Here is a 26,460-nt window from a genome sequence, read left to right as displayed (position 1 = left end):
GGCTCTTCTTAGGATCTTATGAAGGCCTCGGCCTCTATGCTCTTTTCTTGGCTGGCCAGAAGAACTGAGGGCACTGTTTCCCTTGCACTGCTAGCTTTCTAATTCCAAGAAGTTTTTGATGCAAAAGCCTATTCAGAGCTGGGAGCCCCCTCCCGCAGTCTGCAAGGCCATAGTCCGTTCTAGTGCCTTATTCTTGGGCGTGAATGAAGTCTCAGCCATCTGAGGACTGTCGCTATGAGAGCTATTTATCTGCTAAACTCCTGGAGGGTCGGCTATGAACCGGGAGGCCTTTCTGCTGAGACTGAGCATTACATAACACTTCTGGTTTACAAAAGCCACAGCTCTATCCAAACAAGTTTTTTTTCCCCCCTATGTCGGTCACAGAGAACAAAGAAGACCATACAAGGACCGCACTAACTTACTTATTTCTTTGCGGCAGCTTACAGAGAATGAGGCACCTGTTCTTCTGGGGCTGCAAATCGTACATTTGAAACCTTTGCTTCTCAATATAGTATTGCCAGTAGGGTTGCCAGGAATGTTCCCTCTAAGCTGAGTTAGTGTGAGCTAGCGCACAGTTTTTTAGCCTCCGGCTCACACGTTTTTTGCCTTGGCTCAGAAAAAAAAAATTGGCCCTAGAGCAAACTAATTCATGCGGTAGCTCACAAAGTAGAATTTTTGCTCACAAGACTCCAGAGCAGGGTGCAAGGTGGCCAAACTTGCTTAACATAAGAGCCACAGAGAATGAATGTCAGACATTTGAGAGCCACAAAACACAAATGCTGGATGTTTGAGAGCTGCAAGGAAGGAAGAAAAGAAAGAAGGAAGTTAGGTAGATGACAGGCAGACAGATTGGATGGCAGACAGATTGGATGGACAGACGACGATAGATAGATGGATAGATAGATAGATAGATAGATAGATAGATAGATAGATAGATAGATAGATAGATAGATAGATAGATAGATAGATAGAGAGGCAGACAGACAGACAGACAGACAGAGGTGGAAAGAAAGCAACTTTAAATGCATTATCCAAGCCTCTAGCTAGCTTGGCTCAGAGAAGTGATTTAAAGAGAGAAATGCCTTCTCCAAGCTGGCCAGCTCAGTGGAGGTTTCGAGAGCCATACAATATGTGTGAAAGAGCCACAGGTGGCTCCCGAGCCACAGCTTGGCCACCCCTGCATAAAATCTCCAGAAATGTTTCCACCCAGCCCTAGTTTGACTTATAAAAGAATACATTGTGCTAGTTTTGAAGGAGCCGTTGGTAGGGTTGCCAGCGTCCAGGTGGTGACTGGAGATCTCCCGCTCTTACAGCTGATCTCCAGGCGACAGAGATCAGTTCACCTGGAGAAAATGGCCGCTTTGGAAGTTGCGCTCTCCTCAGGCTCCAACCCCCAAATCTCCTGGTATTTCCCACCCAGGAGCAGGCAATTCTAGTCACTGGACTCCTGTTTTATTAACGACCGTCACAGCTACCCATTTGGAACTTGCTCGCAGTGAAGCACCTCAGAAAATAAATTAAACGTGTGCATGCATCTTCCGCTGACATTTGTGAGACATAAAAGGGCTTCGTTTTGGCTGGATCCCGAAAGAGGGGAAAGTTAATCACCGTTTCTTGTGACACGTTGCAGGCTGGAATGTGAAACCCGGGGGCCACTCGGCAGGCCCCGCTGGCAGTACTCCAGATGCACGGAGACACCTGTTTACAGAAATGAAAGCCGCCAACATCAAGGAATTTCTGCGGTAAGCAGTTTGGCTTCCTTTGATTGCAGGCTGATAAAGATTCCCAAGCCGGCTGCTGGGAGCGCCTGCATTTGTAGAGCACTGGGAGGAACAACCTGAACCGAAAGAACCCTTCTCAGCCTTTTAAAAGGGATAGGAGTTACGTAGCCGTGTGCACAGGACTTTTCTTTTTTGTAGCAGGAACTCCTTTGCATATGAGGCCACACCTCTTTTATGTAGCCAATCCTTCAAGAGCTTACAGGGGTCTTCGTACTGGGCTTATTGCAAGCTCTTGGTCAGGGGTGTCAAACTCATTTGTTATGAGGGCTGGATCTGATATAAATGAGACCTTGTTGGGCTGGACCGTATCGGGCCGAGCTGGGTGTGTACCTGTTTAAGATTAGGTGGCAGAGATATAAACTTTTTAAAGGACACAGACAAACACGTTTAAAGATTTTTTTTAAAAAAACCCATAAAATATGCATAAAACATTAGCACTTGTTGTTCTTAAAGGTCTTTTTATTTCTCCCAGGGAACTGGGCAAAGGAAGCTCTGGCTCTTTCCCTCCCTCCCCAGAGGACCAGGAGGGGGAGGAGCCTCGACCAATGGAGAAAATCACGGTTATGCTCTGTAGCTCCTGTGCGATTGAGCAGGCCTTGCAAAGCAAGCAGAGATGCGGAAGGAAGCAAGAGAGAGGGAGAAGGAAGCAGACAAAAGCCCGTTGCTCGGGGCCTGATAGAAGGCTTCTAGGGGCCTGATTTGGCCCCCGGGCCGCATAATTGACATCCCTGCTTCTTGGTGGATTCGCCACTTAAGAGGGGTGTGGCCTCATATGCAAAAGAGTTCCTGCTACAAAAAAAAAGTTCTGCATGTGCGAAAGTGTCAAGCCGCTCTGCCCTCCGTCACGTCACATTTCTCTGTGTTCCTTTTAGCTCCTTCACGAAACTCCCTCATGTGGCAGGAACAGAGCAGAATCTTCTCCTGGCAAAGGAAATCCAAGCCCAGTGGAAGAATTTCGGCCTGGATACAGCCGAACTTGTTCATTACGACGTCCTGCTCTCCTACCCGAACGAAAGCGCCCCCAACTACGTGTCCATTACAGATGAGCACGGGAACGAGGTAACCTGGTTAAGCAATAGGGTTGCCACATCCACATCCAGTTCAAGAAATATCTGGGGACTCCAAAGGGAGTTCTGGCCATCATGTTCTGGCACACCTTTTAAATGCATTCCCTCCTTTGGAAATAATGAAGGATAGGGGCACTGGATGCTATGCGAAAATTCGATGCCACTACCTCAAACAACAGCTCCCTCTAGAGCCCCAGATATCTGTGGATCCATTCTCCATAATACCCTATGGAAATTGGTCTCCAAAGGGAATAATAGAGTGCCCAGCAGACATCCCCCCCGCCGCTGCTTTCCGATGATCCTGAAGTGGGGGGAGGGCCTCCAAACCAGCGGATCCCCTGCCCCCACCCGGGGATTTAGCAACACAACAGAGAAACACGGATATGTGGAGCAGGGTAAAGGTACAAAAACCTCAGCAAAAACCAGCTTCGACAGTAAAGAAATTTAAGTGTAATGTACAAAATGCTTGTAACACAACTAAACATATCAAAAGTGAAATAAATCACAATTTAAAGTGACGGAACGCTGACCACACCCGTATCCTTAGTAAAGTCTTTCAGCATGAAATTTCTTGAACTGAAGATCCGGGCTGTGGTGAAAAAAGGTCGATATTCAAACGGAGTGCAACGCTGCAAACTTGCATGATGTAATGCAGCAAGGCGTCCGAACGTGACAGAGTTGCGCTATTCTCTCTGTTTCACATAGTGCTTCAATAAGTTCAATTGCTCCGTGAAGGAAAGCTTCATTTAAACCACACTTTGTTGTGTGAAGCTAAGAGTCCTTCTCCAGTTGCTTATGCCTTGCTCCAGCTTCTGAAGTGCAGTGCCAAAGAGCATACTCTGAGTAGCAGGGCTCTTCTTTTATTCTTATCAAGGGAAGGCCTCTGCCTCTGATCCAGCAGGGCTTTTCTTACACTTGTAATCCAGTTGGACTGCTGGTTACAGCAGAATGGTGTTTTAGTCATGTGCAGTGGGGAGGCCTCTTTTTGAAACCATGAAGGTGCTTCATTCTGAACCCCTGATGTTTGTAGAACTAGGAATGCAGCTCACGCTTCCCTTGCCCTGACATGAGCAAAAAAGCTTTAGCAGTTTGACTTTGGACAACACTTGACCAGATGAAGGTCACAGATTTGCCACCATTGTTAAACTTTAAATTGAACTAATGAGCCTCAGACCCAGAGCCACAGAGGGGAGAATTTAACTCTTTTTCTTCCTGTGCTGCTTTTGCAATCCAAATTTATTCTGAGGCTGCTGTTTCCATGGTGGGTGGAATATGGAGGTATCGGGGCTTTTTTTGAAACCAGAACTCCTTTGCATATTAGGCCACACACCCGTGATGTAGCCAATCCTCCTGGAGCTTACAGTAGGCACTGCACTAAGAGCCCTGTAAGCTCTTGGAGGGTTGGCTATATCAGGAGGGCATAGCCTAATATGCAAATGAGTTCCTGCTACAAAAAAGCCCCAGGAGGTATCATACATGTGCCCTCCCTGCTCAGGCAAATAGTAGGTGTGTGACATCTTGTAAATGATGTGAGGTTAACATCCCACCCCCACACATGCATTTTGTCTATCTGAATCAGACCTGTATAGCAGCAGTATAAAGGCGTGTGTGTGTGTGTGTGTGTGTGTGTGTGTATTTTTCATTCAACTTCACCTGTTTATTCCCCCCCGCCGCCCCTATTTTCTATATTTCTCTTGGAAAACTGAGGAAAAATCTCAAGAATATTTATTTAGTTATACCCTGCTTTTCTCCCCAATGTGATTCAAGGTAGCTCCCGTCTTTCTCCTCTATTTTAGCCTCACAACAACAGCCTTTTGAGGTAGGCAAGGCTAAGAGTGTGCGACTGGCCCATGGTCACCCAGCGAGCTTCCATGGCATGTCCTAGTCTGGGTCCTAGTCTGACAGTCCTTAACCACTACACCCTGCTTCTCCCTGATTTTTAAGCCCTCTCTTTTCCTAGTCCCCCCCCCATACCTTTATGTGTCTAATCCTGACCCTGAGAATGGTCGTGTCTGTGCTCATGTTAGAATTACTGACTCTGTCCACATCATTGTAGAGCTAAAACCAAGACAGTATTCCACAAGACAGTGTGGTTACAGAAATATCATTTATATTCCTGTCATTTGTTATTCTTCCCACATAACATTGTCAGCTGCAGATACTGTTAAATATTGAGGAGTGTTAGGGAAAAACCTGTTTACTTATCTGTCTGTTTCTCCCCCACACAGACACACTTTCTGTCTTAAAATAGCATCCAAGGTGCTGTACAACCTTATAAGTGCAATCAAGTTGTACTTCAAGTTGTACCTTTCTAAGCCCATTGGCTTTAAAGGACTCTGATGTAACTTTGCTTAAGGTGACCTTTTAGGTTGGGAAACTCTGAAGTTCAGAATCTATCTCATATTTTAAAATTTTGTGAGATCTGAAATGTGTGAAATGCTGTTTCAGCTCTTTCTGTGCCTGTATGTTTTGTTTTGTTTTAAATTTCCGCCCCCCCCCCCTTGTGATAGATTTTCAACACATCACTCTTTGAGGTCCCTCCTCCAGGATATGAAAATGTTTCTGGGGTGTTGCCACCATATAACGCTTTTTCGCCACAAGGCGTGTTAACGGTAAGTCCAAGAGAATCACCTGTGCCACAGTTGGCATCTGTCTGAATTTCACATGTCCCACTGTTGTTCTTTTAATTTGGGTCCAAGGTGCTTTGGGCTGTTAGTTGGTATGTACAACTATGCCCAACCTTTTTGTATCTTAAATTCTGGGAACCTTTTAAAATTATGATTGACTTAAATTTCCTATGGTGACCTTTTGCTGCCAGAGGTAAAGCAGGTATGTTTTACTCATATTTTATCTGTTGCCAGTTTGTCCTCAAGTTGGGGACAGTGCTCTGGTTTGTGAGGAGAAATGTCTGAGATAGAATTAGCTTCTACCACAGAGTTTTACCCCCCAAACCCCAACATCCCTGACATGTCTCTTTCAGATGACACAGGCATATCACATTTATTTCTGGTGTCTTGCCTGTCTGAGGGGATAATTCCTCCCAAAGAGGAAGGCCTGAAACTGGTGGACCCCCAATGATAATTCTCCCCCCAAAAGGAGCACCTGAAACCAGGGGTTCTCTGTCTCCACCAGTGTTCCCTCTAAGCTGAGTTAGCATGAGCTGGCTCACAGATTTTTAGCCTCCAGCTCACACATTTTTTGTCTTAGCTCAGGAAGGATGACCCCAGAGCACACTAATTTATGCAGCAGCTCACAGCTTTAGTATCAGTAGCACACAGAGTAGAATTTTTCCTTACAAGACTCTGCAGCTTAGAGGGAACATTGGCCCAGACCAGACGGTCTGGCAAGATCTAAACCATGGACTCATCTTCTCAGCCACTGTGCCTCACTAGCTACTTGGAAATAGATCAAGATGGATAGCCATGTTAGGCTGTCTGTAGCAGTAGAAAAGAGCGGGAGTTCAGTAGCACCCTCAAGACTAACAAAATTTGGGGCAGGGGATGAGTTTGTGTGAGTCACTGCTCATTTCTGCTGATAAGTGCTCACTTCTTCACACACACACACACGCAGTGTGAGCCTTACGCATGAAGCCATTAGTCCTACGTTTTGGAAGAACCACTGAGGAGAAAGAAGAACGGTTGGAGACGTGGTGTTTGTAAAACAAAATGAATAAATGAAAACAAACTTTATTTTAAGAAATGTAGAGAGTTTAGAATATCCATCCATTTCTCTCAACCTCCAACCCAATACTGGGGAGGGAAATGTAGATCAGTCAAGGGGGGGGGGGGGAGTTCACACTGTGACAAACGTAATCTTTTGTAATCCTACCCCTGATACCCTCCTTTCCTTACTACTTCACTTTACAAAGGTTTAGCTACCTAGTCTAGCCTTTCCTAAAAAGAAAAAAAAAACACCTTGTTTTTAATTCCCGCCCCCCTTAATTTCCTTACCCTTTAAACCATCTGTCAGCTGCAGTCTCGTGAGCAAAAAATTCTACTTTGTGTGCTACTGGCATTAAAGTTGTGAGCTACTGCATAAATTAGTGTGTTCTGGGGTCATCCTTCCTGAGCTAAGACAAAAATCTGTGAGCTGGAGGCTAAAAATCTGTGAGCTAGTTCATGCTAACTCAGCTTGGAGGGAACTCTGTTGTGAATCACAACATTATGGCATGTTATGTAACACCTCACCTCACAGTAGAGATTTCAAACAATATCACCTTGCAGCAGTGTAATTGAAATGAAACATACACATCTTAGAAACGGTTTTGAGTCCGAATAACAAAAATGTGTGATTTTTCTTCTCACTCCTGAAAAGGCAGATCTGGTGTACATTAATTATGGGCGCACTGAAGACTTTTTTAAGTTGGAGCGAGAAATGGGAATCAACTGTACGGGGAAGATTGTCATTGCCCGATATGGAAAGATCTTCAGGGGAAATAAAGTAAGTCAATATTGTTGTTTTTTCCTCTTGTTCTTCCCCTGTTACCTTCTCCTCAGTGGTAGCATTCCAGGTTTCCATGGGCTGGTGAAGATGGCCAGAGAAAGTTCACTGGTTCAAAGGAGATATTTGGTGCCAAGTTCAAAGTTCTGCTTATTTGTTGAAGATCCTCAAGCAAAAAAGTATAATTCAGATTGTTCTGGGGAAAAAAATGCTTCTTTTCAATCTTCTACAACTCCATATTCCATTTGATTTTTCAGACTTAATGAGATAATTTCCCCTGAGAAGTTTCCTGATCCCTCACTTATTTTGTGTGTGTGGATTATAGAGTATACACCAAGAATGTTGAGGTCATTTTTACCCCCAGTTAGAACATAAGAGATGCCATGTTGAATCAGGCCAATAGCCCATCTAGTCCAACATTCTGTGTCACACTACGGCCAAATTCAAGGTGACATCAGGAGGTCCATCAGCGGGGCCACCACACCTCCAAGTCCTGTATCTTGTGAAGATCCACCTCACCTCTGAAGGTGATGAGAGGCAAAACAGAACCTCAAGTTAAAATCTTAGTTGTCAGGCAGGTCTATATGAGTTAATTGCCGTTTTCACCGATCACTTGATCGATTCGAACTAATTAAAAGCCTGCTGCCCAGTTCAAATTTTGGAACCCTGCTGGTTTGAAGCATCCAGCCTTGAAACTCAAGATGCTTCTACTAAATCTTGTTGCATGTCGAAAACAACCTCTTAATGTTTGACTGCTCTGTAGGTTAAAAATGCCATGTTAGCCGGAGCTAAAGGGATTATCCTTTACTCAGACCCTGCTGATTATTGCGCACCCGGAGTGAATCCCTATCCAGATGGGTGGAACCTTCCTGGAGGAGGAGTCCAGCGTGGGAATGTTTTAAATTTAAATGGTGCGGGAGATCCTCTCACCCCGGGGTATCCAGCAAAAGGTGAGTGACCGTAGCCTCTAAGCCAGGGGTGTCAAACTCATTTGTTACGAGGGACGGATCTGACATAAATAAGACCTTATTGGGCCAGATCATGTGTGTCATAATAGCAGAGATATAAACTTTATAAAAGACACAAAGATTTTTTTAAAAAAACTTTAAAAATATATTCTTTATGTCAGGCAATGTAACTTTTCCTGAAATAAAATGCTTAGCTTAATAGCTGCCATATTGAACCGCTGTTACTAACCATGAGAAAGACCTTGCATATCAAAGTAGAACGTTGTAGATTGTTGCCGGTGCTTGATGTGAACCTTTCTCCCAAATACGAACAAAGGCAAGAATTCCCCTTTGAAGATAAAGTGCCTCCAGGGACGAGCCTCTCGGCCATCCCAAGAAGACAAACCGTAGGAATATGATAAGAGGGAGGGACCATGTGAATCTTCGCACTTCAGCTCAGCAATGTTTAGAATTGCAGCTTTGTTTAGAAACTTTTGATGTAGTCCTCTTAAGTATGCGTTGCACCGTTATGTGGTATCAGTCCCAATTTCTTCGTTCTAGTGCATATGGATTATCAAATAAAGCCTAACTTTGTATCAATTCAAGGTCTGGTTGCTTTGAAACCTTATTGCCTGACACTTAGAGCATTAGCACTTGTTGGACTTAAAGGTAAGCTCCAGGCGGATTGGTTACATCAGGGGTGTGTGGCCCCTGAGTTCCTGCTGCAAAAAACCCCCCCTACGGTCCCTCCAAATCTGGATTCAGCTGCATCTGGCCCTCGACACCCACGGGCATTCAGTGAAACACAGCGGGGGTCCCCTTCTTCCCGCCCCTCTTTAATCACCGCGATGGTGGATACATGCTTCTGCAATTTGAAAACTGCTGCTGCTGATCTGTCCCGTGCTGTGTAATTATCTCTGCATCTGGGTTTCTAAGCATCCTGGGTTAGCTCAAGCTGTTTTTGATTTCTCAGAGTACACCTTCAGGTATGAAGTTGATGATGGCGTCGGGATTCCCAGAATCCCAGTTCATCCCATTGGCTACCACGATGCGGAAATGCTATTACGGTATGTGGATTTAATTGACTTTGATGCTTATGTGTGCAAGGAAGGGGGGAGGAAAGGTCTGTTTGATGTGATTCACTGCTTTGCCCCGCTTTCTAGCAGCAGCGAGGGGAAATAAATTCAGGCAGTGGTCTGGAAAACAAATAATGAGATTAGGTTGCTTGACAGTATTTAATATAAAGCACCGAAGAATAGTCATGTTGAAATAAAACAGGCTCCATGTAGTCTAGTATCCTGTTTCCAACGCAGCCAGCCAGACACCCTTGGGATTCTTATACACTGTGAATGAGAATGTTTCCCCCCTGGTTATTTGCCAAACATTTGGTACTTAGAGATATACTGCTTGAGAATATGGAAGATCTATTTAATTAGAATGAGTAATAGCCATAGATGGGCTCCAGCAATGGCACAATTTATAAATCGCAGCTTGATCAAAATGTGATTTAGTGTGATAGTTGTGCTGGGCTGCCTAGCAAGCTGTGGTTGCTAAACGGGGATTAAGAAGGCACAGTTTGTGCCTGACCCGATAAATGCGATTACAGCCAGGGCTTTGTAGCAGGATTTCCTTTGCATATTAGGCCAACCCCACCCACCCCCAATGTAGCCAATTCTCCAAGAGTTTACAGGGCTCTTCTTACAGGGCCTACTGTAAGCACCAAACTGAGAGCCAGTTTGGTGTAGTGGTTAAGTGTGTGGACTCTTATCTGGGAGAACCGGGTTTGATTCCTCACTCCTCCACTTGCACCTGCTGGAATGGCCTTGGGTTAGCCATAGCCCTGGCAGAGGTTGTCCTCGAAAGGGCAGCTGCTGTAAGAGCTCTCTTAGCCCCACCCACCTCACAGGGTGTCTGTTGTGGGGGAGGAAGGTAAAGGAGATTGTGAGCCGCTCTGAGACTCTTCGGAGTGGAGGGCGGGATGTAAATCCAATATCTTCATCTTCTTCTTCTCTTGGAGGATTGGCTACAGCAGGGGTGTGCGGCCTAATATGCAAAGGAGTTCCTGCTACAAAAAAAAGCCCTGATATAGCTACCGGGCATTGTTGTGACATGCAGATATAAAAATGCAAAATTTGTTCAGGAGTACCTAGGGGTGGAATTCTAGTAGGAGCTCCTTTGCATATTAGGCTACACGCCCTTGATGTAAGCAATCCTCCAAGAAGTTACAAAAAAGAGCCTTGTAAGCTCTTGGAGGATTGGCTACATTACAGGGGTGTGTGGCCTAATATGCAGAGGAGCTCCTGCTAGAATTCCACTCCTGGGAGTACCGCCTGCATACAGAGATGGCTACATAGAGCAGCAGAAAAAGTTTGCTGCGTCAAGCTCTGGTGAGTGCCAGGGACTGAACATGTGGCCTTTTGCATTCAATGTAGATTCTCTGCCCCTGAACCATATAGAAGAGGAGGCACCAATGACAGCCACTGCAGGGAAATGAGTGAAGAAGGAAGAAGCCCCATGTTTGCCCATAGAGTGCTTTCTTTTCATCTGGTTTGACTTGTGCTATTGCGGTAGTTGCTGCCTCCTACACTGGCTGCTGCTGAGAGATCCCTGTTTTTATTATCTTGTGACTGGCTGCCTTGATGTTCCTGCCACAGTTTCATGGGAGGCCCTGCAGCCCCAGACGAGACTTGGAAAGGAAATCTCAGCGTGTCCTACAACATTGGACCTGGATTTTCAGGCAGTCACTCTACAAGGTCAGTCTGAGCATTTGTTGACCTCCTTCTGCCACTTATACCAGAACTGAATCCATAAATGATGCAGGTTGTCTTCACTGGGCCTTTAGTGTCGTGTAGTCGTTCAGGAAGGATGGTGCAGAGAAAGCCGGCGTGGCGTAGTGGGGAAAAGCGGCGGCTTCGGAGCTGGCGTGATCAACTGGGTTCAATTCCCCGTCTCCCACGAAACCTGCTGGGTGACCACGGGCCAGTCACGTTCTCTCAGCCCCACCTACCTCACAGGGTGCTTGTTGTGGGGAGAGGAGGGGGAGGTGGTTGTGACCCGCTTTGAGGCTCCTATCGGCGGCGAAAGGCGGGAAACAAGCGCCGACCCTTCTTCTTAAGTAAAAAGGAAGGATGGTGCAGAGTGGTAAGCTGCAGTACTGCAGTCCAAGCTCTGCTCACAACCTGAGTCCGATCCCGGCAGAAGGTGGGTTCAGGTAGCCAGCTCAAGGTTGACTCATCCTTCCGAGGTCAGTAAAATGAGTACCCAGATTGCTGGGGCTAAAGTGTAGATGACTGGGGAAGGCAATGGCTAACCACCCCGTAACAAAAAGTCTGCCAAGAAAACAGCGTGATGTGATGTCACTCCATGAATTGGTATTGACTCCACGCTTGCACAGGGGACTACCTTTAGCTTTTTTCTTTAGTCATTCAGGAAGTGCCTGGTTCAAATATCTGGCCTTGTCTGGAAACAGGTGTTCATTACAAAGAGGTAGAAAAGAGCCCAGTTGCACTTTAAAGACTAAAAAAAATGTGGGAGGGTATGAGCTTTCTTGAGCTACTGCTCACTTCTTCAGATACAGCTCGAACATTTTAACCTTCAAGGACAGTCAGTTGCTGATTTAAGAGTAGCAGCTTTCTTACAAAGGAATTTCAAAGGGACATTAGAAAAAAAAGAGACTGCTGAATTGCAACTAATAATGAAGCTCAAGACAATGCACCCTCCTGGACTGAATTGAGACCTAGGTCTCCTGTCTCATAGCTAATGCTGATTTCTCCATGCCTACTACCCTTCTGCATATTACACCTGAACCAATCATGCCTGCTATTGTTATCCCCCCTGCTATTGTCGTTCGGCTCTTGAAATCACTCCGTTCTCCAAGATACATGGACAGATGGACCCAAGTTCTAGCTGTATCTGAAGCAGAGAGCAGTGACTCATGAAAGCTCATACCCTGCCACAAATTTTGTTAGTTGTTAAGGTGCTACTGGATTCTTGCTCTTTTCTACTGGTGCAAACCATAATCTATCAGGTGGCCAAGTTCCTGTAATAAGGACATAAAGACTGGATCCTCCTGTCTCACACAGTGGCCAATCAGTTCCTCTGGAAAGCCAATAACAGGGTATAGAGGCGGAAGCCTTCCCCTGATGTTGCCTCCCGGCTAGAGATGTAAAATTTCCAGAAATTTTGAAGCGCTCGGAAAAAAACCTCAGTTTTTTTCCTGGTGTTTTTTTTTTTCTGGAAAAAACCCGGAAATTTTCACATTTTTTTAAAAAAAATGCTACATCAGCACTTCTTTTTTCTTTTCCTGATTGAAAGACTGTGATCAGGCAGGCAAAAAGGGACTATGAGGAGCATATTGCAAAAAACATAAAGACCAACAATAAAACTTTCTTCAAATATATTAGAAGTAGGAAACCAGCCAGGGAGGCAGTGGGGCCCTTGGATGACCATGGGGTAAAAGGATTACTGAAGGAGGATAGGGAAATGGCTGAAAAGCTAAATGAATTTTTTGCCTCCGTCTTCACTGTAGAAGACGAGAACTTTTTGCCCGCCCCAGAACCACTAATTTTGGAAGGGGTGTTGAAAGACCTGAGTCAGATTGAGGTGACAAATGAGGAGGTCCTACAACTGATAGACAAATTAAAAACTAATAAGTCACCGGGTCCGGATGGCATACATCCGAGAGTTCTGAAGGAACTCAAAGTTGAACTTGTGGATCTTCTAACAAAAATCTGTAATCTTTCATTGAAATCTGCCTCCATTCCTGAGGACTGGAAGGTAGCAAATGTCACCCCCATCTTTAAAAAAGGTTCCAGAGGAGATCCGGGAAACTACAGGCCAGTCAGTCTGACTTCAATACCGGGAAAGTTGGTAGAAACCATTATCAAGGACAGAATGAGTAGGCACATTGATGAACACGGGTTATTGAGGAAGACTCAGCATGGGTTCTGCAAGGGAAGATCTTGCCTCACTAACCTGTTGCATTTCTTTGAGGGGGTGAACAAACATGTGGACAAAGGAGACCCGATAGATGTTGTTTACCTTGACTTCCAGAAAGCTTTTGATAAAGTTCCTCATCAAAGGCTCCTTAGAAAGCTTGAGAATCATGGAGTAAAAGGACAGGTCCTCTTGTGGATCAAAAACTGGCTGAGTAATAGGAAGCAGAGAGTGAGTATAAATGGGCAGTCTTCGCAGTGGAGGACGGTAAGCAGTGGGGTGCCGCAGGGCTCGGTACTGGGTCCCATGCTTTTTAACTTGTTCATAAATGATTTAGAGTTCGGAGTGAGCAGTGAAGTGGCCAAGTTTGCGGATGACACTAAATTGTTCAGGGTGGTGAGAACCAGAGAGGATTGTGAGGAACTCCAAAGGGATCTGTTGAGGCTGGGTGAGTGGGCGTCAACGTGGCAGATGCGGTTCAATGTGGCCAAGTGCAAAGTAATGCACATTGGGGCTAAGAATCCCAGCTACAAATACAAGTTGATGGGGTGTGAACTGGCAGAGACTGATCAAGAGAGAGATCTTGGGGTCATGATAGATAACTCACTGAAAGTGTCAAGACAGTGTGCGTTTGCAATAAAAAAGGCCAATGCCATGCTGGGAATTATTAGGAAGGGAATTGAAAACAAATCAGCCAGTATCATAATGCCCCTGTATAAATCGATGGTGTGGTCTCATTTGGAGTACTGTGTGCAGTTCTGGTCGCCGCACCTCAAAAAGGATATTATAGCTTTAGAGAAGGTGCAGAGAAGGGCAACTAGAATGATTAAAGGGCTGGAGCACTTTCCCTATGAAGAAAGGTTGAAACGCTTGGGACTCTTTAGCTTGGAGAAACGTCGACTGCGGGGTGACATGATAGAGGTTTACAAGATAATGCATGGAATGGAGAAAGTAGAGAAAGAAGTACTTTTCTCCCTTTCTCACAATACAAGAACTCGTGGGCATTCGATGAAATTGCTGAGCAGACAGGTTAAGACGGATAAAAGGAAGTACTTCTTCACCCAAAGGGTGATTAACATGTGGAATTCACTGCCACAGGAGGTGGTGGCGGCCACAAGTATAGCCACCTTCAAGAGGGGTTTAGATAAAAATATGGAGCACAGGTCCATCAGTGGCTATTAGCCACAGTGTATGGAGCACAGGTCCATCAGTGGCTATTAGCCACAGTGTATGGAGCACAGGTCCATCAGTGGCTATTAGCCACAGTGTATGTGTGTATATAACATTTTTTGCCACTGTGTGACACAGAGTGTTGGACTTGATGGGCCGTTGGCCTGATCCAACATGGCTTCTCTTATGTTCTTATGTTCTTATGTCATTCTGTTACTTTAGGAGCATCAAATATGACTATGAACAATTTTACTTGGCATGAAATTATCACAACTAGCGTATTAAAAATATAGGGTATCCATAAATTATTACACACAGAATTTATTTATTTTTTAAATAATGTTTATTTGCAATTGTAACAAATGGAGCAACAGTCTCCGGAACTGTTTACTAGTTTACATGGAACAGACAAAAAAACCCCTCCACAAAACGATTTTTAAAAATCCAGAAGTAACAATGATTCATATTTCCTCTCCACGGTATTAAATAAAAATAAAAAAAAAAACTCATTCTCATAAAAAGAATTGAAGAGGGGTGAAGTGTATAGAAGGAAGTGTAGGACTAAGTTTCAATGAATGAGCATGAACTTGCTTGACCTCAGTGCACAGAAATTTGAATAATCTGACACCATGCATATTTTTTAGAAATGATTTGGAAAATATTTGAACACCTTGTCTTAAAATGTTTTATTCATCATGTTAAAATAAAATGTTTCATTGTCAATTTCTTTTCTTTTTCTCAATTTTTCCATTTCTTTTCAGAAGAAAACCCCAAAAGCTTCAGGGAAAAAACGAGGGGGGAAAAAACGTTTTCCCCACCACATTTTTCTGGTTTTTTTCCGGGCCTTCACATCTCTACTCCTGGCTCTGGGATTTAGAAGTTTAGTGTCTCTGAATGCGGAGGTTCCCCTCAGTCACCAAACCTAGTAACCATTGATAGACTCATCCTCCGTGAATCTATCCGATCCCCTTGATAGGTGTACTAGAACGCAGGGACCCTGTCCCTGGCTTGTGGGGCTTTCAGGGGGCCTCTGTTTGACCATTGTTTCAAAGAGTGTGCTGCTGGCCTGGATGGGTGGTTCTGTGATCCAGCGTGGCTCCTCTTAAATTCTGTTACAGTCATTCACAGGATCACGGTCAATGTTCCCTCTAAACTGCGAAGTCTTGTGAGCAAAAATTCTACTCTGTGAGTGACTAGGATTAAATCTGTGAGCTACTGCACGAATGAGTTTGCTCTGGGGCCATTTTCCCGGAGTGGAGACAAAAATGTGCGGCTCACGCCAACTCAGCTTAGAGGGACCACCGATCATGGTTGCGTTTGGACGTTTCTCTCCTTGGCACCGGAACCTGACCTCACGAGTCCGTCTCAATCTTTTGTTCTATCCCAGCTGGTTCGACGCCACTCTTCCCCTCACTGAACCGCACCTTCACTTTGCCTCCTTTTTCATCCTCTCTCAGGAAAGTGAGAATGCATGTTCACACCGTCAGTAAACTTACACGCATCTACAACGTGATTGGGACCATCAAAGGAGCAATGGAATGCGGTGAGGTTTGCCTGAGGTTTGCTGAATTGAGGGGGGCGGGGGTGAAGCGTCATTAACAGAATGCAGCAGAAGAGCAGGATTTGAGGCGAACGCAATCTTAAAGACCAACAAGAGCTCTGGGATCTCCATTTCTGTTTGAATCTGACAAAGAGAGTGTTGTGTCTTGCACTTTGGTCTCTGAATTTCCATTACAGCACGACTACGCACACTGAGGTGAGCCGCAGGAAACCGTGGGTCACCTGACTGAGGTTGACCACCAATTAAGATCTGTGGCGCAAACTTTAACCGGGCAGGGTAGTGGGTTGTTCCAGGTGATAGCATATAAGCGGGGACCTGGCCCTGCCATGTTGTCTTTGTAATGTGCTCTACAATAAAGTATGTTTGCTGTTGAACGTCTCCGAACCCAGTACATTACACTTGTCACCAGTGTAATGTACTGGGTTCGGAGACATTCAACAGCAAACGTACTTTATTGTAGAGCACATTACAAAGACAACGTGGTGGGGCCAGGTCCCCGCTTATATGCTATCACCTGGAACAACCCACTCCCCTGCCTGGTCCAATCCTGCCCAATTAAAGTTTGCGCCACAGATTTTAATTGGCGGTCAACCTTAGTCCCTTCCAGTCAAGTGACCCGCAGTTTCCCGCAGCTCACCTCAGCGCGTGTAGTTGCGCTGTGTTGGAAATTCAGGGACCAAAATGCAAGACACAACAGAAAGCTTTCAGTCTTGGAAGCTTATATCCTGGAAATCTTGTATAAGTGGGAAAACTTATATCCTGGAAACTGACTGGGCTCAAATCAGGAATATGAAGTGAATATGGAACATGAGAAGGTCCTTTATATTGGATTTAGGGTTGCCAGATCCCCCTTGACTACTGGCAGTGTGTGTGGGGGAGGGGAGGCAGATATGGGGATTCCATCTCCAGGTTGGGAAACTTCTGGAGATCTGAGGGTGGAGCCTGGGGAGGACAAAGACCTCAGTGGGTACAATGACACAGAGTCCACCCTCCAAAGCATTCATTTTCACCAAGGGAACTGATTTCTGTAGTCTGGAGAAGAACTGTAATTCTGGGGGATCCCCAGGTCCCACCTGGAGGCTGGCGTCTCTAGGTGGCATGTCCTTTCCCCTCAATAGAATAGGTTGATCCTGTGTTGGGCACATCTGTCAGCTGGTCTAGAACCCTGCGGGAAAGCCTGTCAACTCGGAGGTTCTTCAGTTGAAATCTTACCCGAGCACTGAGTTAGCAAATGACCACTGCAAAGCTCTCTCCTTCAGGCTCAGAGCTCCATCTGTAATGCAGGTGACTGACTGATCCTACAGGTCAGTTAAGTGTTACATTAATTGTCCCTTGTCCCATCCCGGCTGAGATGGGACTCTGACGGGGGCCCCTCCCACACCCCCCGGCGGAGGCGGGATGTAGCCGGAGCCCCCCCCCCTGCACCCCTTGAGGCCCCAACCAACCTTCTGGCTGCCCGACACGGTCCGCCCCTCTGAGATGCTGACCGGAGCTGAGAACCGACAGGCCCACCCCCAGGCCCGGGCAAGGTGGCCGAGCCACGACTGCGGCTGGGGAAGAGAGAGAGCAGGAACGCCGGCCAGCCGAGAGGGCAGGGAAGGCAGGAGCCCCAAGCTGTGGCGGCTGGCACTGCCATGCCCAGAAGCACCCTCAACACCCCCATCCACACGCCTGCCAGTGGATGGCCCTGCCCCAGAAAGAACTTCCTCAGCGTCCCTGCTTATAAGCAGGGCCGGAGCTACCCGGGGGTGGAAACAGGATAGCAGGGAAGAGACTGGGGGAGGGATAAAAGGCCACAAGGCTGAGAGGTCAAGGAGGAAGCTGGCTGATGCGAGGAACGGGCTGCCAAGACAGAGAGAGAATGGACCCCCAGCACAGCTGGGGAGGACACGAGTGAGGTAACCCAGCTGTGTCCTCCCACATTCTGAGACCTCTGGGACGCCTAGCCGAGCCCTGGCCCAAACCAGGTCGCTAAGTGAGCAGTAGTCACAGCGGGGCGTGGCAGGGGCCAGCAGGGGCGTGACATCCCTTTAGAGAGGCATGTGTGAAACCATGGAGCTGCCTTACTTGGGCCCTTGGTCTGTCCAGAACAGTGACTGGCAGTGGCTCTCCAAGTTCTCAGGTGGTCTTTCACATTGCTTGTGGCAGGATCATTCTGAATGGAGATGCCAGGGATTAAACCTGTGACCTTCTGCATGCCAAGCAGTTGTTCTACCACTCAGCTGCAGTCCCACTTCCAGTGTTGGGCCAATAGTTGCCACTCTTGTCAGGCTATGTTGGTTTAGCCACTGTGTTGTATATTTAATGTATTGTTGGGGTTTAAATTAAGCACAGAAACATAGAGTTAGAAGGCACCTCCAGGGTCATCCAGTCCAACCCTCTGCACAGGGCAGGAACTTCCCAAATACATCCCCCCCCCACAACACATACATCCCCAGTGACCCCTGCTCCATGCCCAGATGGCCAAAACCTCCAGGATCCCTTGCTAGACTGGCCTGGAGAAAAATTGCTGTCTGACCCCAAAGTGTCAATCAGCATTTCCCTGGGCGTGTAAGAAAGGACCATGAGAACTAAGCATTGATGCAACCCTTCCCACCCTCCTTAATGAAGAAGAAGATATTGGATTTATATCCGCCCTCCACTCCGAAGAGTCTCAGAGCGGCTCACAATCTCCTTTACCTTCCCCCCCAAGACAGACACCCTGTGAGGTGGATGGGGCTGGAAAGAACTCTCACAGCAGCTGCCCTTTCAAGGACAGAGTCTCAGAGCGGCCTACACTCTCCTTTCCCTTCCTCCCCCACAACAGACACCCTGTGAGGTAGATGAAGATATTGGATTTATATCCCGCCCTCCACTCCGAAGAGTCTCAGAGCGGCTCACAATCTCCTTTCCCTTCCTCCCCCACAACAGACACCCTGTGAGGTAGATGAAGATATTGGATTTATATCCGCCCTCCACTCCGAAGAGTCTCAGAGCGGCTCACAATCTCCTTTACCTTCCTCCCCCACAACAGACACCCTGTGAGGTGGGTGGGGCTGGAGAGAGCTCTCACAGCAGCTGCCCTTTCAAGGACAACCTCTGCCAGAGCTATGGCTGACCCAAGGCCATGCCAGCAGGTGCAAGTGGAGGAGTGGGGAATCAAACCCGGTTCTCCCAGATAAGAGTCCGTGCACTTAACCCCTACACCAAACTGTTGTGACCTGCCTGTGTCCTTTTTTAGAGGAAGATGGGTAAAGAAGTTCCTAAATGAATAAGTAAAATGGCCTTTTGGCACTTTCAGAAGAGTCTGTGTCAAGGGTTATGATATGTCCAGGAGGTGCATCAAAGCAGCCCAGAATTCAAGAAATGAATGGTTAAAACGCATGGAGAAATGGAAATATTTTGCCATGATAAAATTGCACAATTGCACAGATGTCCATATGTACCTTGCAATTCTTGCTTTTTTATTTCCTGGCAAGAGCTGGAAAGTGCTGAAATCATCTCTCTTTCTCTCATTTTAAAAGAATGCTATTTATAGCAGTGCAGCTCCGAACCACAAAGAACAAGATTTTCTGTCTTGTGTGAAAAATTCGACGGTTCGTCCCTCTCTTCCCCCTGCAGTTGAAACATTTCTGATCTAAATCTGGAAAGAAAAGGCTGCCAGTGATACTGTGCATTTCATCCAGTTCCTTTGTGTCTTTCTTTCCCGTTCTTCCTCCAGATAGGTATATTATTTTCGGAGGCCACAGGGATTCTTGGGTATTTGGTGGGATCGACCCGACTACGGGAGCAGCCGTTTTGCAAGAGGTTGCCCGGAGCTTTGGCAAGATGGTGATGAGAGGTAACAATCCACACGGAGCAGAAAATATGAAGGGGAGAGAAAATATGGTGGAGAGCCTGGGCCAGGGGTGGCCAAACTGTGGCTCAGGAGCCACATGTGGCTCTTTCACACAGGTTGTGTGGCTCTTGAAACCCCCATCAGCCAGCTTGGAGAAGGCATTTGTCTCTTCAAATCACTTCTCCAAGCCAAGCCAGCTGGCAGCTTGGAGAATGCATTTAAAGTTGCTTTCTTTCTTTCCCGTTTAGCTTCCAAGGTCTGACAAGACTGAGCTAGTCTAGGGCTGTTCACGTTGATTACAAACCCACTGGAGAGTACTTAAACGGGACACCTAATGTCAAAGAGTGTCGCCCCCATCTTTAAATGGATTCCATAAGTTGCAGTGAAAATATAACATTTTTCATGTAAGCTGAATTCTGTGAATGCAGGTTGGAGGCCTAGAAGAACTATCATTTTCGCCAGCTGGGATGCGGAAGAATTTGGATTATTAGGATCCACAGAGTGGGCAGAGGTAAGCAGCTGACGTTGGGCGGGGGTATAATTCTGAGACCGAGAGGGAAAAAGAATTCAGGGTTGTAGTGGAGTGTCAGACTTAGGATCTGGGAGTCCCAAGTTCAAATCCCAGCTCTGCCAGCAAGGTATAGTAGTTAAGAAGAGCAGTGGACTCTAATCTGGAGAACTATTCCCCCCCCGGCTCCTCTACATGAGGCCTGCTGAGTACCCTTGGGCCAGTCACAGTTCTCAGACCTTTCTCAGCCCCACCTGCCTCACAAGGTGCCTGGTGAGGGAAGAGGAAGGGAAGGAGAGCCACTTTGAGACACATGAGGCCTTCTGGGTGACCTTGAGCCAGTCACAGATTCTCTCAGACCTTTCTCAGCCTTCCATCCTTCCATCTTTGAAATCCTTGGTCAAATGAGTACTCAGCTTGCTGGGGGGAAAGCGTAGATGACTGGGGAAGGCAATGGCAAACCACCCCAAACCAAAAAGCCTGCCAAGAAAACCTACTGATGTGACATCACTCCCATGGGTCGGTAATGACTCGGTGCTTGCCATCACTAATGCAGTCTTGTTTTTGATTACCTGGGAAAATGTAGACTAACAGGGTGTAATCCCTGTTAGATTTTTTTATAGAACTATGCTTTATGCTTGACTGCAGAACTATGCTTGGCTACATTCTAACTGTGTAACTGTATTCTGTACTAATGTTATCTAATTGCTTTGCCTTTCTACTTATATTTTAAGTCTTCTGTCTAAAGTTTCGAGTCTGATAAAGTTTATCTGTGTATCTGGTCATATGTATGAGTTTCTGAAAACTATGGGTTGTATGGGTTACTGAGGGTACAAGATGTACAAAAATAAATCCTGCCTCACACAGGGGATTACCTTTACCTTTACATTTGCATGTATGGCCGTCTGCATGCAAATAGACAGGGATTCTGGTAGGAGCTCCTTTGCATATTAGGCCACACACCCCTGATGTAGCCAATCCTCCAAGAGCTTACAAGGCTCTTTTTTGTAAGCTCATGGAGGATTGGCTACATCAGGGAGGTGTGGTCTAATATGCAAAGGAGCTCCTGCTAGAATTCCACCCCTGCAAATAGGGCTGATCTGTCTCTCTTGAGTTCCGTCCCTTTTCTGCTTGGATGTTTGGGGGGCTGAACCGATATCTCCTCTGGAGCAATGGGCTGGAGAAGATGCAGAAGCTATTTTTATCTCACAATTCCAGGAGAATGCCAAAATTCTGCACGCCCGGGCTGTCGCTTACATCAACACAGATTCTTCTATAGAGGGTGAGTGTTTCCAAAACTGGAATTTGTTTGTTTGTTTCATTTGTTTCGGTAAAAAACTTGTAGGAAACCCAATCCTGTCTCTTGAGGTGGAGTTTTATCTTACGTTTATTTCTGTGATGGTTTAAATAAACATTATTTGAAAGCAGCTACCCAGGCCTGCCTTTGGGAGGAGACATACAGCTGGAAGGACAGAGGTTCTTCTTAAGTGCGTGGACTCTTATCTGAGAGAACCGGGTTTCATTCCCCACTCCTCCACTTGCAGCTGCTGGAATGGCCTTGGGTCAGCCAGAGCTCTCACAGGAGTTGTCCTTGAAAGGGCAGCTGCTGTGAGAGCCCTCTCAGCCCCGCCTTCCTCACAGGGTGTCTGTTGCGGGGGCGGGGGAGGTAAAAGGAGATTGTGAGCCGTTCTGAGACTCTGAGATTCAGAGTGTAGGGAGGAATATAAATCCAATATTGTCTAAATCCAATATCTTTGAAATCCTTGATGCCCCCTGTTGTTTTACTGCTGAAAAACATCACCCTCAAACTGCTTTTATCCTTTTGGAGGGGAAAAAAAAATTACAGATGCCTGTATTTTATTTGAAGTTACAGATGCCTGTATTTATAATTGCCAGTTTGGTGCAGGAGAGCCAGTTTGGTGTAGTGGTTAAGTGCACAAACTCTTAGCCATAGCTCTGGCAGAGGTTGTCCTTGAAAGGGCAGCTGCTGTGAGAGCCCTCTCAGCCCCACCCACCTCGCAGGGTGTCTGTTGTGGGGGAGGAAGGTAAAGGAGATTGTGAGCCACTCTGAGACTCTTCGGAGTGGAGGGCGGGATATAAATCCAATATCTTCTTCTTCTTAATCAGGCCTGAGAGCCAGTTTGGTGTAGTGGTTAAGTGTGCGGACTCTTATCTGGGAGAACCGAGTTTGATTCCCCACTTCTCCACTTGCACCTGCTAGCATGGCCTTGGGTCAGTCATAGCTCTGGCAGAGGTTGTCCTTGAAAGGGCAGCTGCTGTGAGAGCCCTCTCCAGCCCCACCCACCCCACAGGGTGTCTGTTGTGGGGGAGGAAGGTAAAGGAGATTGTGAGCCGCTCTGAGACTCTTCGGAGTTGAGGGCGGGATATAAATCCAATATCATCTTCTTATCTGGGAGCACCGGGTTTGATTCCCCACTCTCCACTTGCAGCTGCTGGAATGGCCTTGGGTCAGCCATAGCTCTCGTAGGAGTTGTCCTTGAAAAGGCAGCTGCTGTAAGAGTTCTCTCAGCCCCCCCCACCTCATAGGGTGTCCTGTTGTGGGGGAGGAAAATAAAGGAAATTGTAAGCTGCTCTGAGAGTCTGATTCAGAGAGAAGATTGGGGTATAAATCTACAGTCTTCTTCCTCCTCCTTCTGAACACATTTATTTATTAGATTTCCTTTTTAGTCCCCACTCACCTGCTCTCATGGCAGCTTACAATATTAAAGCCAATAAAATATTACAAATATTAAAAGCCCATGAAAACAAATAACCAATATTAACATTAAAATACGTGGCTATACCACTATTAAAACAGCCAAAAACGTGGTTATCCTCCAAAGGCCAACCCAAATAATTCAGTTTTGCATGCCCTGCAGAAACTAAGCAAGTCTAGCAGGACACAGATGTCAACTGAGTGCATTCCACAGGGTGGCAGCCACAACGGAGAAGACCCTTCCCCTGGTGACTGGCTGCTAATCTAGCCATCCTGCAAGAGGAGCACTGAGAGTTATAACAGGAGAGGCAATCTTATAGTTACGAGGATCCCAGAAATTAAGAAATTGTGTAAGTGTCCTTAACTTGCATGAGAAGGTAGGAGAAAGGGTAACCTTTCAATCCTCTTCTAGCTTTCCTAATTGAAGTGGGGCTTAAAGGTAAAGGTAGTCCCCTGTGCAAGCACCAGTTGTTTCCGACTCTGGGGTGATGCTTTCATGGCAGACTTTTTACAGGGTGGTTTGCCATTGCCTTCCCCAGTCATCTACCCTTTTACCCCTAGCAAGCCGGGTACTCATTTTACCGACCTCGGAAGGATGGAAGGCCGAGTCAACCTGGAGCTGGCTACCTGAACCCAGCTTCTGCCGGGATCGAACTCAGGTCGTGAGCAGAGAGCTCGGACTGTAGTACTGCAGCTTTACCACTCTGCGTCACGGGGCTATGAAATGGGGCTTACTATGCTGCTATTTCCAGTTTTAAAGGAAGGGGGAAACAGTTCCTTTCAATTCTGTCCTTTTATTCCCCCTTTCAGTAGAAAAGAGCAAGGGTCCATTAATACCTTAAAGACTAGTAAAATTTGTGGCAAGGTAGGAGCTTTTGTGAGTCACTCACTGTACGCTTCTTCAGACAGAGCTGCAGACAGATTAACACAGCTCACATCTTGATCTTCCCCCCCTTTCAGATTGCTTAGAAAGGCAGAGGATACTTGTTTTCAATCAGCAAAATCAGGTAGAGGTCTGAAAGGTTAAATCCCCTGTTCCACATATAACTCTGCACAGAACTTGTGCTGCGCCTAAGAGCCGTTAACCACTGGAAGGTTTCTGTCTCCTCCGTTTCAAATGGATGAAAAACGTTCCCCAGAGTGGTGTGTGTGCAGCTTCTGGCTTCAACCATGTGGGGGCAGCATTGACACAACCTGACAAAGCCAGGGGAAGAGATTGCATCTCCTGGTGGGAGAAAGCAGCTGTTAGAAATGTCAGGTATCGGCTCTCCCCAAGACATTCCACCCGCTCTCCGCCATTATGGGACAATAGGGGAGGGAAACCAAGGTCGAACTTAAATATGCCAAAGTCACAAGGAGACTGCAAAGAGATTAGCGCTGTCGCTGCTGCTAGGCTTTCACGCTGAGCTAAATAGAGAGCAAGCGGTAAGAGAAGTGCCTGTTGTGCTGTTGCAGAAAGAACGTGTTGCGTTGTTGCAGAAAGAGCCAGTTTGGTGTAGTGGTTAAGTGTTGGGACTTTTATCTGGGAGAACCAGGTTTGATTCCTCACTCCTCCACCTGAAAGGTTAAATCCCCTGTTCCACGTATAACTCTGCACAGAACTTGGGCTGCGCCTAAGAGCCGTTAACCTCGGGAAGATCTCTGTCTCCTCCATTTCAAATGGATGAAAACGTTCCCCAAAGTGGTGTGCGTGCAGTTTCTGGCTTCACCGTGTGGAATGGCCTTGGGTCGGCCATGGCTATCGTAGGACTTGTCCCTGAAAGGGCAGCTTCTGGGAAAGCCCTCTCAGTCCCACCCACCTCACAGGGTGTCTGTTGTGGGAGAGGAAGGGAAAGGAGATTGTGAGCCGCTCTGAGACTCTTTGGAGCGGAGGGCGGGATATAAATCCAATATCTTCATCTACCTCACAGGGTGTCTGTTGTGGGGGAGGAAGGGAAAGGAGATTGTGAGCCGCTCTGAGACTCTTTGGAGCGGAGGCGGGATATAAATCCAATATCTTCATCTACCTCACAGGGTGTCTGTTGTGGGGGAGGAAGGTAAAGGAGATTGTGAGCCGCTCTGAGACTCTTTGGAGTGGAGGGCGGGATATAAATCCAATCTCCTCCTCCTCCTTCCAAAAAAGTTCCACCTAGAGGTCATCCAGTCCAGCTTATTCTCATTGCAAGTTATTTAGACTACAGAACCCCACATAGATGATTCCTACGGATTTTCTCCTCCCTTTCTTGAGAGGCAGGAGACACTGTTGGAACAAACCACTCTAGTGGATGCCAAATGGGTAGCCTTAAGCAAAGGAATCACCAGAAGGTGGCAACCCGGATTAACACAGTCACACAGGAATGCCTGGGGAGAGATGGTCCTTCCAATTATGTGACTGCACATTTGTTTTAAAAGCGCTGAGGCGAAGGTTTGTGAAAGCAAAGAGAATCATAGAATCACAGAGTTGGGAAGGGGCATCCAGGGTCATCTAGTCCAGCCACTTGTACAATGCAGGAAATTTACAAAAGCCTCCCCACCCAGCCTTAGGGACCCCTGCTGCATGCCCAGAAGATGGCAAAAAAAAAAAAATACCCTCTAGGATCCCTGGCCAAACTGACCTGGAGAAAAATTGCTTCCTGACCCCAAAACGGTGATGAGCATTTCCCTGGGTGTTTAAGGAAGGGCCACAAGAACTATACATATACTACTGCCAGGGGTGGAATTCTAGCAGGAGCTCCTTTGCATATTAGGCCACCCCCCTTATGTAGCCAATCTTCCATGAGCTTTCAAAAAAGAGCCTTGTAACCTCTTGGAGGATTGGCTACATCATGGGGGTGTGGCCTATGATGCAAAGCAGCTCCTGCTAGAGTTCCACCCCTGACTACTGTTATGCTGATCCTAGGCTGCAAGCAACTCCCTTTCCTCATGTTGCCACGCTGAGCACCATTACTCTTGCAAGAGAAGCCAGGGTTGGGGGATTTGAGGAGTTCTGCACTCTCTTAATCACCTGTTATAATTTTCCTCTCCTGTCCCCACAGTGGGACTACCATGTTCTGGCTCTTTTATTCTTACTTCAATCATAAAAGAACCCTCTATGTCAGGGGTGGCCGATGGGCGCTCTCCAGATGTTTTTTGGCTACAACTCCCATCAGCCCCAGCCATTGGCCATGCTGGCTGGGGCTGATGGGAGTTGTAGGCCAAAAAAAACATCTGGAGAGCTACCGTTGGCCACCCCTGCTCTATGTTGTTTTTAGCATTTCTCGCTGACCCAAGCTCATACTGAGCTTTAGCTTTTCTAACGCTTCACCCTACAGGCACTGATCCCGGTGGCCTGAAGTGACAGAACAAAGTTGTGGAGGCAATAAAAAATACCAGAGAAATGGGATTGGATTATAAAAGTTATGACATGGAGTGAAATGGACAAATTAACAAGAATTTTAAGAGACTATGATTTAGAAGTTTTTAAGACGGAGTGGAAAAAGTTTAGAAGACATGTAGAAAAAGAGTGGAGAATAAAAGGACACTGGACTATTTTTGATAGT

General features: G+C 46.5%; 1 protein-coding gene across 2 annotated transcripts in view; it reads left to right on the top strand.

The window, feature by feature from the left end:
• The first annotated feature begins 1,674 nt into the window (after nt 1-1,674).
• Nucleotides 1,675-26,460, top strand: part of NAALAD2 (N-acetylated alpha-linked acidic dipeptidase 2) — a 42,076-nt gene continuing 17,290 nt past the window's right edge. The window contains exons 1-11 of one of the 2 annotated variants that reach the window (XM_060234955.1): nt 1,675-1,742; nt 2,654-2,840; nt 5,359-5,460; nt 7,163-7,288; nt 8,052-8,238; nt 9,209-9,302; nt 10,890-10,988; nt 15,798-15,883; nt 19,602-19,721; nt 20,147-20,229; nt 21,445-21,508. In XM_060234955.1, coding sequence (XP_060090938.1) covers nt 1,711-1,742; nt 2,654-2,840; nt 5,359-5,460; nt 7,163-7,288; nt 8,052-8,238; nt 9,209-9,302; nt 10,890-10,988; nt 15,798-15,883; nt 19,602-19,721; nt 20,147-20,229; nt 21,445-21,508 — 1,180 coding nt within the window. In that variant the 5' untranslated portion in view covers nt 1,675-1,710. Of the gene's footprint in view, nt 1,743-2,653; nt 2,841-5,358; nt 5,461-7,162; nt 7,289-8,051; nt 8,239-9,208; nt 9,303-10,889; nt 10,989-15,797; nt 15,884-19,601; nt 19,722-20,146; nt 20,230-21,444; nt 21,509-26,460 lie in introns of those variants that run through there. The other variant, XM_060234956.1, reaches the window with a different exon arrangement.

This window comes from Heteronotia binoei, chromosome 3, assembly GCF_032191835.1.
Source record: "Heteronotia binoei isolate CCM8104 ecotype False Entrance Well chromosome 3, APGP_CSIRO_Hbin_v1, whole genome shotgun sequence".
NCBI classification, from domain to species: domain Eukaryota; kingdom Metazoa; phylum Chordata; class Lepidosauria; order Squamata; family Gekkonidae; genus Heteronotia; species Heteronotia binoei.
Note: the sequence above shows the minus strand (reverse complement) of the source record. Positions and strands in the feature narration are given on the sequence as shown.